The 18,505-nt window shown below is 42.2% G+C and overlaps 1 protein-coding gene across 1 annotated transcript; it reads left to right on the forward strand.

The window, feature by feature from the left end:
* The first annotated feature begins 556 nt into the window (after positions 1–556).
* rybpb (RING1 and YY1 binding protein b) lies at positions 557–16,476 on the forward strand. Its single transcript, XM_028406161.1, has 5 exons — positions 557–702; positions 1,302–1,427; positions 13,830–14,138; positions 14,235–14,333; positions 14,667–16,476. The coding sequence occupies exons 1-5, from the start codon at positions 677–679 to the stop codon at positions 14,914–14,916; spliced, it is 810 nt and encodes a 269-aa protein (XP_028261962.1). The 5' UTR covers positions 557–676; the 3' UTR covers positions 14,917–16,476.
* Positions 16,477–18,505: the final 2,029 nt, after the last annotated feature.

Genomic DNA, 18,505 nt, shown 5'->3' on the forward strand with positions numbered 1-18,505 from the left:
TCAAACGGTGTGCAAGAATGAATGAGCAGCTATTCCTCCTTTAGCATCCAGGGCTCGAGTGCCCTTGAGCAGGGCATCTAACCCTCAAGCGCTCCCAGGCACTGCACACAACTGTCGACAGCTACTTGTGAATTTGCAGAAGGAGCAAACGATCCCTGTGTGTACCATGCTTCTCCCTCCATGGTCAACCCCTTTCTTTTTAATAATGATACACTTTTGCCAAGCCTGTAATACAAGTATCATTGTTTTTTTTTTATTTGTCTCTGTACTGTCTCTTTTTAATTGTCCCTTTTTACCTATTTTTTATTCTCATTGCACTTAAAAAATGCGTTTTAAAAGTTGACTGCACATGTGTTTTATCACAAGAACTGTGAATGGTATCAGCCTTGCAATCTGTATGTGTGTGTGTGTGTGGGTTGAGAAGAGGTCTGTCAAATATCTCTAGTAGTTATTAAAATAGCCATAAATATCATCCAGACTTTTAAACCCTTCCACCCTGTGATTGGCTGTTCGCCGGTCACGTGGTGAAGTGCAGTCAGTCGCCGTGCCTCGAGCCAGCGCTGAGTGGAGCCTGTCTGCCAACAGCTTCAGCAGCGGCTCTATCTGGATCCTACTACACTCACTGACAATTAAAGGAGGCCCTTTTTCTTCTTATTTTCGAGGACTATTCTTCACTATGGGCGACAAAAAGAGCCCTACCAGGTAATGCGATCATCCTCTGTCGATTTCGGCTGGTTTTATACGTTTTGGGCTCGATATTTGGATGCGTTTCTCTCACGCAGGGATCGTTTCTCCCTTTTTCAGTCGGTATGCCACTGCTAGCTAGAATAGTGCAGTCACTATGGCGGCTTCTCTCCCTACAACCCAGTCACTTAACAGACAAAGGGAAAATTTTCAGAGGATACGCCTGGCATTCCCCGAAACGCTCTTCCGTCTCGGCGAAGCCTTTTGGGGGTCAATGTCGAAATGGCCATTGTTTGATATTGGTTTTGTTAGCCGACATGCTAAGCCTCGATGCCGAAATTTTTAGCAATGCTTGCCTGCCTGCTAGCCTAGCTGGCGATACAATCGGACGGAGTGGATAGTCGCCCGCTCCGGCACTGTGAAGATTTATGAACCAAGGAGCTACTTGCCGGGACTCGAACCCAATATTAATGACAACACCACCATGCTCCGTGCCGCCCTAAGGAGCTTGTATTTTAGACAACTGGTTATGTTTGTCACAGTCTCCTTTCTTGTTAATTAATGAAATATGTTGGTGATTTTTGTAAAAACTAACTTGACCTTAACATTTGTCTCAGGCCAAAAAGACAAGCCAAACAGACCGCTGAGGACGGATACTGGGACTGTAGCGTCTGCACCTTCAGGAACACCGCCGAGGCTTTTAAATGCAGCATCTGCGATGTGAGGAAGGGCACATCCACAAGGTAACGTAGCGCTCCCTCTCTCTCCCTTTCGTCTGAGCGTCTCGTTTCCCCCTGTTCGCCCGGCTGCAGCAGCAGCATCGCATCGCAGTTTATGGGAATGACAACTTTGATCGACAGCCCATGTGTCTGTGAGCGAATGGGGACTTGTTGATGGACAATCTTGCAAATATCTCACGCCGCTGTCTGGATTATTCGTAGTTTCTCTAAAATTACATTGCTTTTATGCATTCGTCTAGGTAGGCTGGCTGCTTCACTAGCCAGAGGGGGGATGGGGTGGGGAAGAGGGACCATACTTCATGATGGCTGTACAGCTTACAGTGCATCAACAGAGTATCAATGAAAAGGGATGGATTTTTTTTCTTGAAGTGAAACAAGGTGAATGCGGGCGATCATTTCACCTACCTGTAGGATTGCAGTTTCTTTTCATGGTCTACCATAAGTCAGATGTACTGGCTATCAGGCTGATGTACAGTAAGGCTATGACGTTTTTTTAGGTTATAATAATCAGCAGTAGAGACGGCCATTTGGGCAATTTTGACATTTCAGAAGCCATCAGACCTTTTCTTCTTATAGTTAGGGATGATGTCATCTCATGCCCAACCTGGTGTGACACAGAAAGGAGGATCATTTTTTTTAACAATCATCTTCTCCTTTTTAAAGTCTCACATTTGTCATTTTTAAAACTCTGTTAGTGTCAAACTTGCTTTATTCATGAAGCGGCTGAGTGAATACACTTGTGTTTTTTTCTCAGATATTCCCATTTATAAGATTGTGTGTCCCAGACATTTTCCCCAAGCTAAACTGAGAATTAATGTTGAGATGTCAGTGGAAGACATTGTCTTATGGGAAACTGAGACAAAATTACTGAATAACTTGAATATGTCACGGGATTCCCTTTCGGTTTTGTGTATTCTGACGCCTACTTCTTTTGTTCTGAGGAATGTTTTTGATGTTAAGTAGCATGTGCCACGATGTGCATATTGTTTGCTCATGTCATCAGTTGCATGATGACATGGAGAGACAGATGAGTCATTTGTGGGTTTGTTGACAAGTCCCCTGCACTCTAACCTTTCCAGCTGTGGTTTTACAATGAGTGGCTCGGCTGACACTCCTGGCACACCACAGATGGGGAGAACACACTTTGCTCTTGTTTACTGAGAGTCCAAAAAATTGCGCTCAGTCTTATTTGTCTTGTTCCCCTCCCCCACATGATCTTTTCCCAGCAGCGTGTAGCTTAAGATCACAGCTGATGATGTAGGCTGAGCACGCTGCATGAAAGCAGGAAGCAGAGACGAGCATGTTGCCATGCCATGCCCGCTGACAACAGCCCAGTTGCCTGTATTTGGTATATTGGAGCACATGACATCATCGGAGTGTTTGTCACACATTCCTGTTTGATCTGAATGGTTAACCTTTGATTAATGCAGTTGTGTAGTTGTGGTACTGTCTCTTATTTTAATGAGTACTAATTAGCCATCTTTTCTTCACTGTTTGATGTATTCTGGCAAAGCATGGGATGAAGCAAGATGCTCTCAGCTAAATGATTTACACTTAAGGCTGTGTGTGGATGTTTCTCACTGCTTTTATGTGGAGATTCACATTGAATGTGCGTTTATGCATGAGGACACATGCTCACTAATTAAGAGTTCCACACTCCTGGTAGGAGTCAACATTGTAGTTTGATTTGGATAATCAATTTGTATTCACTACAACATGGGTGAGCTTGTGTATTGATTTGTGTAATCAGTGTGACATGATTGAATATAAAGGGAGGAGGGCACTGAATAAAAGGATTGAGTGTCGGGGCGCTGTTTGATGTAGAAGCTGGGTATTCTCAGGCACTTCTTACTTAATCCTAGGGGTGGGCGATATGGCAAAAATTTTATATCACGATTCTTTAATAATCACGATCTCGATTTTATCACAATTTGTTTTTACATTGACACTAATTTGCATATTTCTGTGTAAATGACGTCAGGTAGCCTACTCTGTCACCTCTCAAAATCTATCAGTAGATTTTAAAGGCAAACAACAACTCTGATAACGTGCACTCAGTATTAGTTTTCAATAAACATGAAAATTTAAATAACTTACAGAACAAAATAAAGTTTTATTTCAAATAAGTTAAAAAGAAGACTAATGTAATTCTGTAAAGTATTAACGTAACGTAAAGTACGTTAAAGTTCAATGTGATTTAAAACAAATGATCAAACTTTAATGGGAATCATATCTAAGGAAAAACGGAGCTGCTGCTGTCAGCTCTGTCCACCGTTTACTAGAGTCCTCATGGAGCCTCTTCATCAAATGCCTGCGTTATTGTTTTGTTTTTGGTCAGCTGTTGCCTCTGTCTGCATAGATGTACACACACGGCCCTCCCACTGCGCGCACACACACACACACACACACACAGGTGTAGAAGAGCTGCTGACGGCACAACAGCAGCGAACCTGAATATAACGAGCTGGTAATGTTCAGAGAGGTGGGCACGTACACGCTCGTAGCATTATAATACATTCGTTTACACGCGGCCCTTCCACTGCGACACACGTCACACACACACACACAGGCTTAGAAGACGCGCCGCTGCTGCCGGCAGAAACAGTACCGAACATGAAGGTGGAGTTCGTTTTAGGGACCAGTTGCTCCGTTCTCTTTTCGTTTTCAGCCGTAGCTTCCTAACAGGGAGGCTGTCACTGGTTGGTCGTGTTCACATTAAGCGCACTGAGAGTTGGACAAGTGAAAAAACTCATGCGCCTGCGCGAACATAGAACTGCAATTAATAGAACGTGCTCTATGGACGATAAAACGATCTGTCTGTTCTGGTAGATCGCCGATACGTTCAAATCCTTCACGATCATTTATTGTCAAATCGCACAGCCCTACTTAATCCTCAAGTATGGATTTCTTTTTCTGTGTCGTGGTCATGTAAAATAAATTGTTGACCAGAGGTTTTGGACAGCATCACAGTTAACCATTTACCTCTATCTATTAGTGAATAGATGCTGGCACCACAGGTATATTGAGCAGATGTTTTCACATTAATGTGCTTGCAAACTGAAATTTGATTCAGTCTCTCCTACCAAAAACTGAAATTAAAAATCAGATAAATATTTTTTTTTTATCTCTGCAGCTTGAATTCATTACCCAACATTAAGTCATTTAAACGACAGCTGGTTCTACAGGTGTCAACACAGTGCACACAGGCATGTTGATGACAGTGATTGATAGATAGTGGCTCACACTCTGGTGAAGCTTGAATAAACACGTTGTCTCCTGCCAGCAGTAGGTATCTAGGGTTATGTCGTTCTGATGCATGCTAAAGGAGGCAAGAATGTGTGTTAACGAGAGCAAAACTCTGGCTTGTGGTATCAGCATGCAGGGAGAGGCCCCTTTCTCCCAGTCGAGCACAGTCTAACGAACCTGTTGACCCAGTCCAGCGCAGTGATGAAACATGATACCCAAGTAGGCTAAATCTAGCCTCTGCCACTCTGACTCCTAAACAAGAAAGCACTCCTGCTTTTTGCACCTGACCCCACTGCTAATCTACAAGTCCAAGTAGCCCAAGTATTCAGCCCTTGCATTAAGTGTCTTCTTCTTTGGTAATTGGAGAAGGGCTTGCATTTGCATCCACTGTGAGGTTGATGCTATCATATTTAAATGTTTCTGGCACCAAAACTTGATCGCTGTGTGAATGTGACACTGTGTTGCCATACATCAGTTTGCTTTGTGGTGGTGTTTGGTATGCACCTCTGGCAGCCCCGGGGCCCAGGGAGAAACCATTAGGAGCCCTCTAAAGTTGATTGATGGTGGGGATCACAGGAAGTCTTGAGGTACCTCAGTCTTTGACTGCTGTGCTGCGCTCTGTTGCTCTGTAGTCAACCATTTCAAGTAGCTTTCATGTCCGCTTTATATAAAACAGAATAAATACATGTCTTAACAAAATGCACTGCTTTGACTTGATTAAATAAATTAAATAGTCTGCAATTTACCAGAAGCTCTAGTTGCTGCAAAACCACAGAACCTAAGTTATTATACTGATAGCAGTAAATGTTCTTACTTTTCTTCTAATACACATTTTTATAATCATCATTTGAACAGAAGTCAAAACAAAGCATTTACTTTATACTAGTATTTATGTGTTAAGTTTAACACACAGTAAATAGACAAACAAAAGAAACGGGTCTAATCAGAAGTTAGTGAAAAATACATATGACATGCTTTTTAAGCATGGTGACATGCTTAAAAACTTGTTGGTGTGTTTAAATAAAATGTATTGAGAGGCCTATGTAACATTTAACAGCCAGTTGTGATTGTACTTGACTTGTGTTGTTTCCTTTTGATCACCGTTGAAGTCGGTTATGTTATTTCGTGTATATTATAGCTGTTGCATCTAGTCTGGGGCTTTATAATAAGACCATTGAGGAAACCCATACATCTACACATCATGCAAGTATGTAAATAACTGAAATTAACTGAATTATTAATAAACAGAACCGAAATGGATACAATATAAATGATACTCAACTATATAGTATGGGTTTTTAGTAGTAAAAATAGTAGTAATACTGCACCTGTGTTCAAGTATAGTTATTGAAAAATGATTGCAGTTTGTGTCTGTGTGTTTGCATGTGTCTGTCTGTGTGTGCTTGTCTGTCTTACAATGATGGAATAGAGTCATTATAATCCGTGGATTCTACCACTGTCACATTAAGGCAAATTGTCTTGGATAATGGAATTACATAAGAGGGACATGCTGGCGCTCAATTTATATCCGCACTTCCTCGCCCACCCCCTGCCCCCACTTAGAGGAAACCGCTTTTGCTTATCCAGCATTATCAGCATCTGCACCGAAGCCCTAAGCACAAGCGGGTAGCCCTAATCTTTACATGTTAATTGCCAGATTTAAAAGTTCTTAATTACTTCATGGGATTTGGCAGTGTGTGAGTGATTAAATACAATAGCCAATTTGGCAATCTGACAAAACAGAGAAATGTTGAGAGAGCTGTTGAATTGGGGCTCCTCCCATTCAGTAAAAAGATGAAGCACGCAAATGAGTGTGACAGCAAGGGAGTGAGAGTCTCAAGAAAATACAGAAAAAGGCATATGAGGACAAGGAGAGAGGGAGTGAGGGAGTTAAGTGTAGACTTGCAACTAGCTGAGGAGCAAGGAGAAGAAGAGGCCAAAAGAGGACATAGAGAGAACCAGAAGAATAAAGGGACAGAGGATAGCGCAGCGTCTGGACATCAGTGTGCGCACATACACTGAAAGGGGGTTTGTGCTCACTCATCCAAGAGTCTCCAGGGGTGAAAGCAGACCGAGGCGCATCATTACCCAGGGAGCAGGAGACTGGACAGCCCCACCAGTACCACCATCCATCCATGGGAAAAACACTGTTTTACCTGTCATTTGCTACAGATGTGTGTGTGTGTGTGTGTGTGTTTTTAAATAAGAATTGACAATTTTCCTTCACTCAAGCCAAGCCCTGACTATTATTAAGAGGCCATGGTTCAGGTTGAATCAAGTCAGTTTGGTAGATTTGAATCCTCAGAGATTTTAAATGTTGCCCCTGGGTGTAAGGTTTCCCGGTTTTTGTTTGCCTGGTAGATGTTGTTCTCATGTAAAACAAGGGAGCTTGCTGTGTAGGTGCCGTGTCCCCTTTGGCAGTGCTGCTTTATGATTTGTTGAGCAAATTCCAGACCAGCCTTTGTTCATACTAAATCAAATGAGCAAGGGCAGGACAGCAGAGAAGACTTGGCGATTGGGGACAGAAAACGTACACATACAAGAACCAAGTAAAGAGAGGTGAATAAGAGAGCTGCTTAAAAAGTCTGCAGCATTTGGAAGGCCATGATGGTGGGTATAATGCTTGTGGAGAGGGGAGAAAGTAGAAAGTGATGCAGAGGTAGCACAGAAGATGAAAACAAATGAGTAATGCTGAACAATGTGACAGTACTGTTGATGGAAAGAGCTCATATGTGCTTAATGCCTCTGCAGTGACTAGCTGTCAGTCTGCCTGCAGATTGTATCCTGAAAGGTCACTTATTGAAAGATTCGTAAAGATGGAGTCTTTACACAAGTTAAGACATTTTTCATTTAAATTCTTCTGTATTGTCAGCAGTTGTCTTGTCTCTCACACTGAGGCAGTAGAAAAACAATCTCCCAACAGCCTTTAAGTGCCAGATTTCTAGGTCTTCAGATGCTAACAAATCATACCTTTTGTCTCTTTGTTATTGTTTAAAGCAAACAGAATTGAACTTGTGGTAGTGTTTGCATATTCTTAGTTATAGCATTGGCTCACTGTTTATTTCTTTGGTTAAAATGAACGCTGTCACCTGTGGTAGATTATATCAGCTGTAGCTAATTAGTGTTTTATTCTGCTACACTGAAACAAGTGTCTGTTGGTTAATATGCACTCTTCAAAGAGATGCAGCATCACTCCATGGCCACCAGTGAACAGAATAGCAACTCTTCCATGTATATTTTCAGTTGTCTATGGCTGTAATTGATAAAATTAATACTCTGCTTCTCGTTGTGAATCAGAAGCTGTGATCAAATAGGTTCAAGAAATTAATGCATGTTCCAGCTTAACAATCACAATCACTTTTCACAGTTTGGGCTTCAGTTGTCCTCCAGAAATAGACCTGCATGTAAAACAGCATGGAGAGGAAAAAAAACAATATGATTTCTGAATTTCTGTGTTAACACTTACAAGCCTACTGCCTAATTACATTGATATTCATTCATTTTAGGGGGCTTTTATCAATCGGGAACCAATCATAATTGGCTGATACTGGCTCCAATTGGCTGTCTTCAAAAAGGCCGATCAGAGCCAATCAGATGATGTAAGAATTGAAGTCCCTGTTTATATTGAAAACACAGCACAGTCTAAAACCTGACAAAACTGCATTGGTCAGAGAACATATTTATCTCAGTCATTCTTCTGCTAGTCTGGCGACTATGTGCTGCTCCCGAAAGAAACAACATCCTGTAATAAGAGTTGTGCATTGGGAATGGTAATTGAGAATAAATTGGCTTGGATTATGTTTAAGGTTACAATGGTGGAAAAGATACTAGCACATCACTTGCAGACATGGAAATTATTATTACAAATGTTTTACTTAAGAGTGTATTTTTGCTTCACATGTCTTTCAATCAGTAATCAGTTATTCTGCTTCCACAAATCAGTGATCTGTAATTGCCCCTAAAACCCTAATTGTAGCACCTAGGAGTGGGGGGTCGAAGGGGAGAAGTGACAGTAACATTAAGCCCTCAAAATCCTGACTGTAAGGGGCAGATGAAGTGATGAATGCTTAATGCCTCCGGTGGGTAGTGGGAATGAAGTGAGAATAGCTATAGCCCCAGGCTACTCTCGAGGTGCTATCCTCATACAACCTCCTCAGCACACTCACACACATTAACCTTACCCATGGTTGGCTGGAGATGATGACACTACACTAGTCACTTCAGCTCAAATTCCTCTCAGAGAACCCTAGTTCCAGTTGGTTCCAGCTAGACCTATGTGAAATAATCATGTCATATAAATACTTAACAAAAACTTCAAACAACATGTCGAGAAGAGAGATATGTCACTGACAGCAGCGTCATGTGAACAGCATCTAAAACGTGAGACCTGTCAGCAGTGCTGTTGTCCTGTCAGCTGTATGGAGTTATTTCAAGCTCAAGGGGAGACAAAGGCAAAACAGTGGAGTTTAGGAAATGTGAGTGTTTCTAGGGGCTGCATCAACACTGGATACCATAATAACTGCAGTTTATAGAAGCATCAAGTTCATTCAGATAAATCAACAGTTTAGTTAAAAGACTGTATTAGATCAGTATTGCTCTCAATGTGGTTGCGGTATTGGTATGGAACATAAACATTTCTGAGGCATCCCTGATTAATAATGTGTACCTCCAGTGGACATTGCTTTTGTCAGGGCAACAGCTCCTTAAAAAGACTTAATCAACCCCTGTTTTAGGTGAAGTTTTTATTAGCCCATTTAAATGTGTTAGGCTTTGGAATGCTCATCTCAGACATACTTCAAGTCACTTGAGTGGAGAGGCTGTTCAACATTCATCTATAGGACAATACATTTACCAGCTGATACCAGCGCAGGCAGCTTTGCTCTGTCACTATTCATACGGGTAGGGGGAGGGGAGGGAATCGTGTGTTTCCACACAATGATCAAGGCGTGAAGCAAGTGTTGACACAGACGAGTGCATGTAGATCATCAGTTAGAAGTTTGCCAGTGCATCACGGGGAGGGGATGTGATCATACTAAAGGCCTGCTTCTGTCTCACATGTTGCATCTGAAACATGTGCTCCAGGCTGAGGCTGCGATGGTCTCTCAATCCAGTGGGGAGGTTGGCACCAGCTCTCTACTGAATGTATATAAATAGAGGATTCTCTGTGGATCACTGAGGACAAAAAGCTCACATTTCTCCCTGTGTCTGTGGTTATTTACAAAGTCTGAATGAGAGTGTGGGTGACGTTTAATAGTCTGCACTCTTTAGTGGGCAGTCCTTAATCGAACAACACTATTGTCTGTCTCTCTTTCCTTCCTTTTCGTTTAGCTGTCTGCCACTGCATTCACTCAGCCTGGCAGGAAATAATTGCTTGTCCTCCACACAGCACTTCAAATAAAAGAGCTGTGTTAATGAGGGCTTTCCTTCGTCTCTCTATCACACTCTCCATCGCTCATTCACTCTCTTCATTACTCTGTCTCACCATGAAGTGCTCAGGCTCATTGTTTTTGGTTTCTGTAGTTCCCCCGAAACAGCAGCCTCAGCTTTTGCGCTTGCCTGGCAAGTATCGGCTGCTCCTGACCGCTGCGAGCACCAGCTGAGCAGAGGTGTGTCTGTCTCTGTGACGGTTCAGGCTGACTGGAGCAGTCTAACTATGGGTGTCAGTCTGACCGAATTAGGAGCTTTTAAGCATGATGATAGTTATTTCAGGGCTTCCCGTGGAGGGAGTCTCCCCACTCCTCCCTCCCCCAGACAGTGGAATTTAGGGGCAAGCATAGGAGGACCTGTCAATCAAGGCCTATTGTTGTGCGAAGGGGAGGTAATATGCTGTAAGCCCTCACAGTGGGAAATGATTCAACAGCAGGCTTTACACACTTGACAGCTACACACACACACTGATTTTCCAGGAATATATTGGCAGTAGTGGGAGGTTGGAGCAATTTCTGCAATTGGAGTATGGAACTGACTTCCGCTCCTATTACCAGTATAGTTTTCAGCACTTCTTGTGCTATATTTATGGGTCCTACTTAAACCAGTTGTTTTAAAAAAAAAACTCAATCGAGTTCAGTATTAATATATGAATTAACTGTTGTAAATTTGTACATAAACATTTTTCAGATGAGATATTCAGGGCTTCCACTGTTTGATATAAGAAATACGGTGGCACTTACCTACTAATTTACTTACTGACTAGTGTGATGCACTAACTCCATCATGTTAATGAGCTACAGGGCAGTGCGAAGTCATGGTGTGTGGTCAGTAAATAAATAATGGGACCAAGAGCGCACTGTGCTCTATCATGCCAGCAGCAACTCATGGCTGACTTACAGCTGGCACAGAATCACTGCTTAACTACTACAGCAGCCCCTATTGCCACTGCTGCTGCTAACACAAATCTCAGGCTCTGACCAGGGCATCAACTTTGCAACAGGTTAAGGAGACGCAAAGCTTATCAGTCAATCAATCACTCTAACAGCTCCGAACTGCCATACAAAATTATTTCTGGGCCTGTTGAATGCCTATCTGTTAACACTGTTAACTGTTAACTGTTTACTCTCAACTGTGAGTTGGTGATTTTTTTTTTCATGAGAGTATGTGTGGGTGAGTACATGTCATCATCTGTACATTTGGATAACTGCTGTTTTCTCATGTAGCTCAATCTGTGCCTCCTTAAAACTCAAATTATTTCTCATACGTTCTGAGTGGTGGCATGTCGGTAATTTCCCACAAGATGTTGACACTCAGGAAATCTGTGGTACTCCAGGGACCTGCCGAATTCCCATGGGATCAGCTAATGGGTCAGTGGAATGGGGGTAACACAAGGAAACCCATGATTAAAGAGTATACAGTAGTTTGAAGGAATTGATATTAATATTATGTGACATTTGTTTTCAGACATGTACTCGAAGTCCAGTACTGTAAACTCATCATGATTAATTATCCCTCATGTATTTAAAAGCTTGGCTGACTTAGGGAACATATAAGGGCTGACTTCTAAAACTCAGCAGGGGGGGGTAATTAGTGTAAATTGGATTGGAATTAGGATCTATTTGATGGAAAAAAGGATAAGGTTGGCAATTGGATAGATGGGAATGAGAGAAATTTTCACTTCTAACTGAACACATCCAAAGGGTGCCTCTCACAAGGTTCAGCAGGTAGAAAAAAAACTGGCTCCAGAGAATCTCAGCAGTTAATGGATGCTGGATCAACAGCCCAGGGCTCATCAGCATTCGCCACAGCTGGTGTATCGATTGGAGTGTAGTGCGAGCATTACAACATGATGCTCTATTATACCTCAATTGATTGCCTTCTGATCAGCTGCATGTCCCCCACCCCCCCAGTCAAGGAAAGCCCCTCGACTCAGTCTGTAATTAGTCACAGCAGGAGGCAGAAGGCCACAAACACACAGACGAAGTTGTTTTAGTTTAAAAAATGTTGCAGAAGATTTTGCTGTAAAAGCAAAAACAACTTAGGTAGGTTGTTGTTGTCGGAGTGAGCACATGCAGGTTAAGGGAGAGTTGGAGCTGTGGCGTCATCGTTTCAGAAAAGTTGCGCATGGAGCATCTACATGGAAATATGGAAACTGCATTTTGATTCCACTCTGTGAAGTTGTGTTCAAGCTGCTAAATGACGGATCCGTGTGGGTGAAATGCCCATATGATAAAAAACTTTTGCGAATACACCGGTGTGGACAAGGCGCCTAATGGAGCAGCTGAGAAACGGAATGGACCAAAACGCTGACTGAATGCAAGGCATTTATAAGGCAGTGGAGAGTCAGACAAACACGTCAGGATTTAAGTGCAGAAATGAGAGTACTGGACTGGCAGTAAATGTTGCCAAATTCAAGCACTGAAGCTAACCACTTAAGTGGACATCTGAAAACCACTATAGACACTCTAACACACCGGAGCTTCATTGTCTAGCAGTAACACAATTTATCTAGATTAATGCTTAGACCAGCAGTTTCTACAATTTACAAGACTTTCCGTTTGACCACAGGTCTCCCGAAGCAGTTAAAATTCAAGGTGTCTTGCTCTGCTTTGGTACTACACAAAATGCTTTCAGCCAAAACTTGAATTGACGATGGAAAGGTTGAATATACCCAGTTAGTGTAACTTGTGCTCCCGTTGAGAACCCCCCTGAGCAGCCTTTGCACTGAGCCAAGCTGTTTGTTTGCATGCTAGGCTTTTCAAGTGCATGTTTGTGTGTTTGAGCGTTCTTGTGGTTTACATCTCACCATGCTTGCCCAGTGCTGGTTTGTGATTATCTGTGTTGCTGGCTACAGTTCGGTCTCTGCTGAGTCTCTGGAAGGCTGCTGTTGTCCTTGCATCTCCCCCAAGGTCCTCTGCATCTCTTCAGATGCCACCAGCTGGTGTCTATTATGTTGCAGGTGTGTTTGTTGGCTAGGTTACTTGGACAGGTGAGCATTTTGGTTCATAATTTCAGGCTCTATTCATCACAGCTGATACAGGGAGATGATGCTCTTGCTTGCTTGTAGCAGGTCAAAGGTGTTGCACTATACTGCTATACTATAGTTTTCAGACAATCAAACTTGCATTTGACATATATCTTCCTTGTTTTCTTGTATTTGGTCAAGAGTGAGCTTATGGCTTTATTCTATTCTTTTTTTTAATTTACCTAGCAGCTGCTTATTGTGTTAACTGTGCAGACTGCTCACATGCCTTGAATTCCCCCCAGGGGACAAATAAAGTTACTTGATTTGATTGATTTGTGATTATTTACAGTGTGTTATAAAATGAGTCAGAAAGGTTCTGTGGTTGCTGGTGAGCTCAGTGAGCAGAGCTGCAGCACCATGTCCAACTGAATCTCAGTCTGTGACAAATGGGGCCAACCCTGCTATAATCAGATTAGAGGAATTAAGTGACGTGCTGCAAATGTCCCACCTTGTGATCCTGTGCATTCATTTTATTACAGCCGTGAGCTAATGAGATTAACCCTCAAAACAGAGCTGCTTCACCAGGAAGTGGCTGCGTAAACCCACCTCTGCAGCAGCTGGGAGCAGCAACCCCTTTTCTATGCTGGCCTCTAGGTTTACTCACCTCTCGTTCTCAGCTGTAGTGTGAGTGGTGCATGGCCACAGTCAGCTCACTGCTCTGCTATGAGGCTAATCCATGTTTGTGCCTTGGATCTCCTCCACAGGAAACCTAGGATCAACTCTCAGCTGGTTGCCCAGCAGGTGGCTCAGCAGTATCCGATGCCTCCCCCGCCCAAGAAGGAACGGAGAGAGAGGAGCGAACGTACAGACAAGGAGCGCCCAGACTGCGAAAGAGAACGAGCCATTGGAGAAGGGCGCCCAGAGGGTGAGCGTCCAGAAAGAGTGAGGCCAGAGGGAGACACCCCTGAGAAGGACAAGAGCGACAAGGAGCAACCAATCAAAGACAAACCTGACGGAGAGAAAGACCAGATCAGTCCAGCTGTCACAAAGAAGCCCAGCAGCAAAAAGACCAGGTCAGAGCAGGTGTCTATGTCAAGGCTGCTCACGTGTTTCTGGTTGTTGGCTGTGCTGCTATTAACCCTTACTGATGTGTATTTGTTTTCCCTCAGACCCAAATCAGACAACCATCAGAGTCCACCCAGTGACAAACACAGCATACAGTCTGGCAAATCAGTGACCAAGACCAACAAGAACTCTCACATTTCCAGGTGTGTAGCACTCTCTCCTACTCAGACTTTGTCAGAACACATGGTTTCACTTCTGTGACAACACAGCATATCTTGTTAGAGAAAGTCATGCAGCACAAGGTTAGTGGGAAACCTGAAATGATTCACAAATGATCTTTTACACTAAACACCCACTCTTACGTTTGATGCACTTGTTCTGACTGTTCATGTGTCACTCGATGAATTGAGCAATTTAGTGTAACCACCCCCACAGTGCTGGAAGCCTCCCCCTTGTTGTTGCTGAGACACACATATTATTGTAGGCATTTCTGGCTATTAATATTTGTTTTTACATTTTCTGTCTCTTTTCCCCAGGCCCAAACTGAAGAACATTGACCGGAGCACCGCCCAGCAATTGGCTATCACCGTAGGAAATGTGACAGTGATCATAACAGACTTTAAGGAGAAAACCCGCTCCTCCTCCACATCCTCATCCACCATCACATCCAGTGCGGGCTCCGAACAGCAGCACCAGAGCTCCGGCTCCGAGAGCATGGACAAGGGCTCGTCGCGTGCCTCCACCCCTAAAGGGGACCTCTCTGTGGGACACGACGAATCATTCTGAGGTCCAGCCTCCTTTTTCACCCGCTCACCTTGGTCCACTCCCTCGTTCCCCCCCCCATGTTTCTGGACACTATGGATCCCATAGGGGGAGAGAATTCACCTTTCCCATCGCTGTCCTGCCTCCATTCCATGATCTCCCCAGGATGCTGAGAGGAATTGGCTGTCTCAAAGGAACAGTGTGGTGTGCCTGCTGGGGAAACAAACATCCCACTCTGGGAATTACCCTCATGGTTTTACACCTGTGGCACAGGCGAGGAGAGCTGGGCTACACGGAATAATGCCCCCACCCCAAATCCCCCCTGCGGTAGCATCCAGACACTTGTATGTATTGTTTTATATTTGTACGTGGATGTGAGGCCAAGTCGACATTTTTTTGTTTTGTTTTTGTAAAGAAGAATTCTCCGCTGGGCACAATAACCACCACCATTTTAATAACTTTAAACTATTATTACCCTTATTTATTACCTGTTGCACCTGTATACTTTGATATTCTCCTTTTTATGTTGACGCTTTGCTGTGTAGCTCTGCCGATCGATCGTTCCTTCAGTGTTTTTATTACAGTTTGAAAATGATAGGACAACACACACACACACACACACACACACACACACACTGGTGCTAGATACACTGTGAAGCGGTTTTGCGGATCTGGGATTGCCCTTTCACTTAATGTGACAAAGTGCTGACGAATCAAATTCTCATTCACTTTTCTCAACAACACTGTTTCACTCTGAACACTGTCCGGACCTCCATCAGGTCCGTCTACTTTTCTGTACAGGTCACTGTGCATCGGAAGAAGGTCACCTGAAGTTCAGACACTTGACTCTTTCAACTAGATTGTCTATGATTTAGTATGCTATAGCAGAACTCTTATACAGTATCTTATGTCCATAACTGTACAGTGTAGGCTGTTGTGTAAAACACTAAAAGCTGTTGATATTTTCTGCATTCCGAACTTAAATATTGCGTTTTCTGGCCGAAGGCAGAGCTGTTCTCTCAGCTCTGGAGCCAGAGTTTTGTTTTTTCTGTTGTGGCTGAAGGATGGTTACACACAGTTCCACTTGGTAAAACCATATCGAACTGTAAAACAGACCTGTTGTGTCAAGTTGTGAATCAATTTCATAATTTCTTTTTTTTGTTTTTTTGTTTTGTGGTCCTGAATTTAAACCCAGAAAACAAAAGCAGACATGAACAATTTACAAAGATTGACAATTCAATTGACTTGTTTTTATTTGTATTAATTTAAGACTCCTGTCATTGAAGGCAAAAAATATTGCAGTAGTTAATAGAAGACAATTCAATTTTTTAACAGCAAGGCTTATTTAAGGGTTTTAATTCACTTTCACCTTAGCTGATACTAGACCAACATAATTTCCTTTTAACTGTATGAAATTGTATAAAGAATAAATGTGTATATGATATCTTAGTTTTATTTATTGAAGGACCAAAGGAATTTCATAATGACATGATACATAGACAGATGAATAACAATTTGAAATGCAATTATCTAATGTGTGAGATGAATAACAGTTTAAATAAAGACTAATATAATCCATGTAAATGGTGTTCTTATTGTCCACTCACCTCTGTGCATGGCTAAATATGGGCGGAGAATGTCTCCAAGAAAAGAAAAAAAAAAGCTCCACACGCGGCGGCGGTGGATGTTGCCTCGTCGTGCAGTGTGGGTGCGGGTGGGTAACTCTGGATCTAAGATTTAGTAAGACCCCCGTTCACCCCTACTGGACCACCACAGCACATGTAGCCCCTCCTATCAGAGGTCCCAGCTCACCAACTGAGCCGCTCTCAGAGATTTTAGAACTGGTTTAGCTGAGGTTAACGTGCCCCCTCTAAATGATGGGATGGGTGGTCGACTTTCACACGTAGGGATGATAATCATATGTGTGTTGTAAGCAATGTTTCAAGTCCGGGAGATTATGTCTTTTTTCTGCTCTGGTTAATATGTAATTATGTACTTTACTGCATACAAATATGGAATCAGTGTTCAAAGTGAGGAAAAGCAATGTGAAGAGAACTTAAATAGTGGGACTGTTGGATCAGAGGGGAAATTTTTGTTTGTTTTTTTTGTCCAATTTTTACTGAGAATAGAAACCTTGCTTTGTAATGCAATCTATTAGAAATGGGCCTAAAAAGCCATCTTTTCACCTGCCTTATCTGCAACCACATTCACTTGACTGAATACTCCAACAGAAAGGATTCATTGTTAAATTATTGACAAATGGCCATTTGCTGAGTATATGAATTATTGCTTGTAAATAGAATTTTAAAAAGGTGCAAAAGCAAACACTATGAATAATGGCATTGAAGTCTTTTGTTTCCTGTTTCCTTCCCGCGCAAGCAGTTCTGTTCTTGTGTGCGACCAGTAACCTTAATTTACTGTGTAAAGATGGTTACATTTTTTAGCTTTGTTTGTCAGAGACCCAAATATAGAATGCTTGTTTACTGACTGTACTATAACCTTAACCGTGAATTTCCAATTAAGTGTATTATACAAACTCATTTCTTCCTATAACAATGTCTTGTACAATGCTTTTGAAGTTATTGCTCGGTTTTAAAGAAAAAAAATGGAACAAAAAAAATGTAGGGACAGTACAATAATCCATTCTTTGTTTAATCCAGTTTTAGTTTTTTTTTTCTTTTTCTTTTTTTTTCTGTTTAACTTATAGCAGATGTGTCATTGTTTCCCCTTGTGAAATGGTCACATTATGTTCCTGGTGTGGAAATGTACGCAGCATTTTCAGCAGATCACGGCTCCATGTCTAGCTTATAGTGTTATACATGTTTCTGGCATGTGCACGACTTTGCGCTTATAGGCTAACCTGATCATTTTCCTCCGCTTCAAATAGAAATGTCTATTTATGAATTTTGCTTGTAGTTTTTCACAAATAAAATTGTTAAAGTTATTTATTTTCTGCCTGCTCTGTGTCCTTTTATTGATGCTGTTTATTTATTCTGTAGTTGCGTTAATGTGTATAGGACTATTGATTGAGATATCCCAGGATGTAGAGCAGAGAGGAAGCATCCTCAGTGTAGTGACACATGACTTGATGGAGCCTTCATATTGACAATAGTCTCCCTCCTGAGGCTGCTTTGCAGTTGTCTAATGCACCGTCTAAAAGCTCCAACCGGTGACTGCTTCCCACAGGGACGTGTTGATTTTTACTAATAACCAATTTATCAATACGTTCAGCTCATTCTAGCCAATTAATACTGTCTCTCCCTAACCCACCTGTTGGACAGATGCAAACACTACTTAATAACAGTTCCTTGACACAAGCAGAATATTTATTCTTTGCACCTCTGGTTATATATATATACTGTATACTGTATTCTCAAGTATTCTTGAGGCCCAATACTTAACCTACCTGCTCCAGGGCCGATTAGGATGGAGCATAGAAAATCTCCTCCTTTGGATTGATAAATGAGAGTATATAATAAAAAGAAAATTGCTTTCAGGTCTCTGCTCATGTATCAAGGGCAAATACCTGACGTAAAAAGGTAGCTTTCAAGTCATAAAATAAAATGGCTTTTGATGTGATGAAGTAAAAATGGAACAAGTTGGCATTAGATTT

This window comes from Parambassis ranga, chromosome 5 (genome assembly GCF_900634625.1).
Source record: "Parambassis ranga chromosome 5, fParRan2.1, whole genome shotgun sequence".
In the NCBI taxonomy this organism is placed as follows: Eukaryota; Metazoa; Chordata; class Actinopteri; family Ambassidae; genus Parambassis; species Parambassis ranga.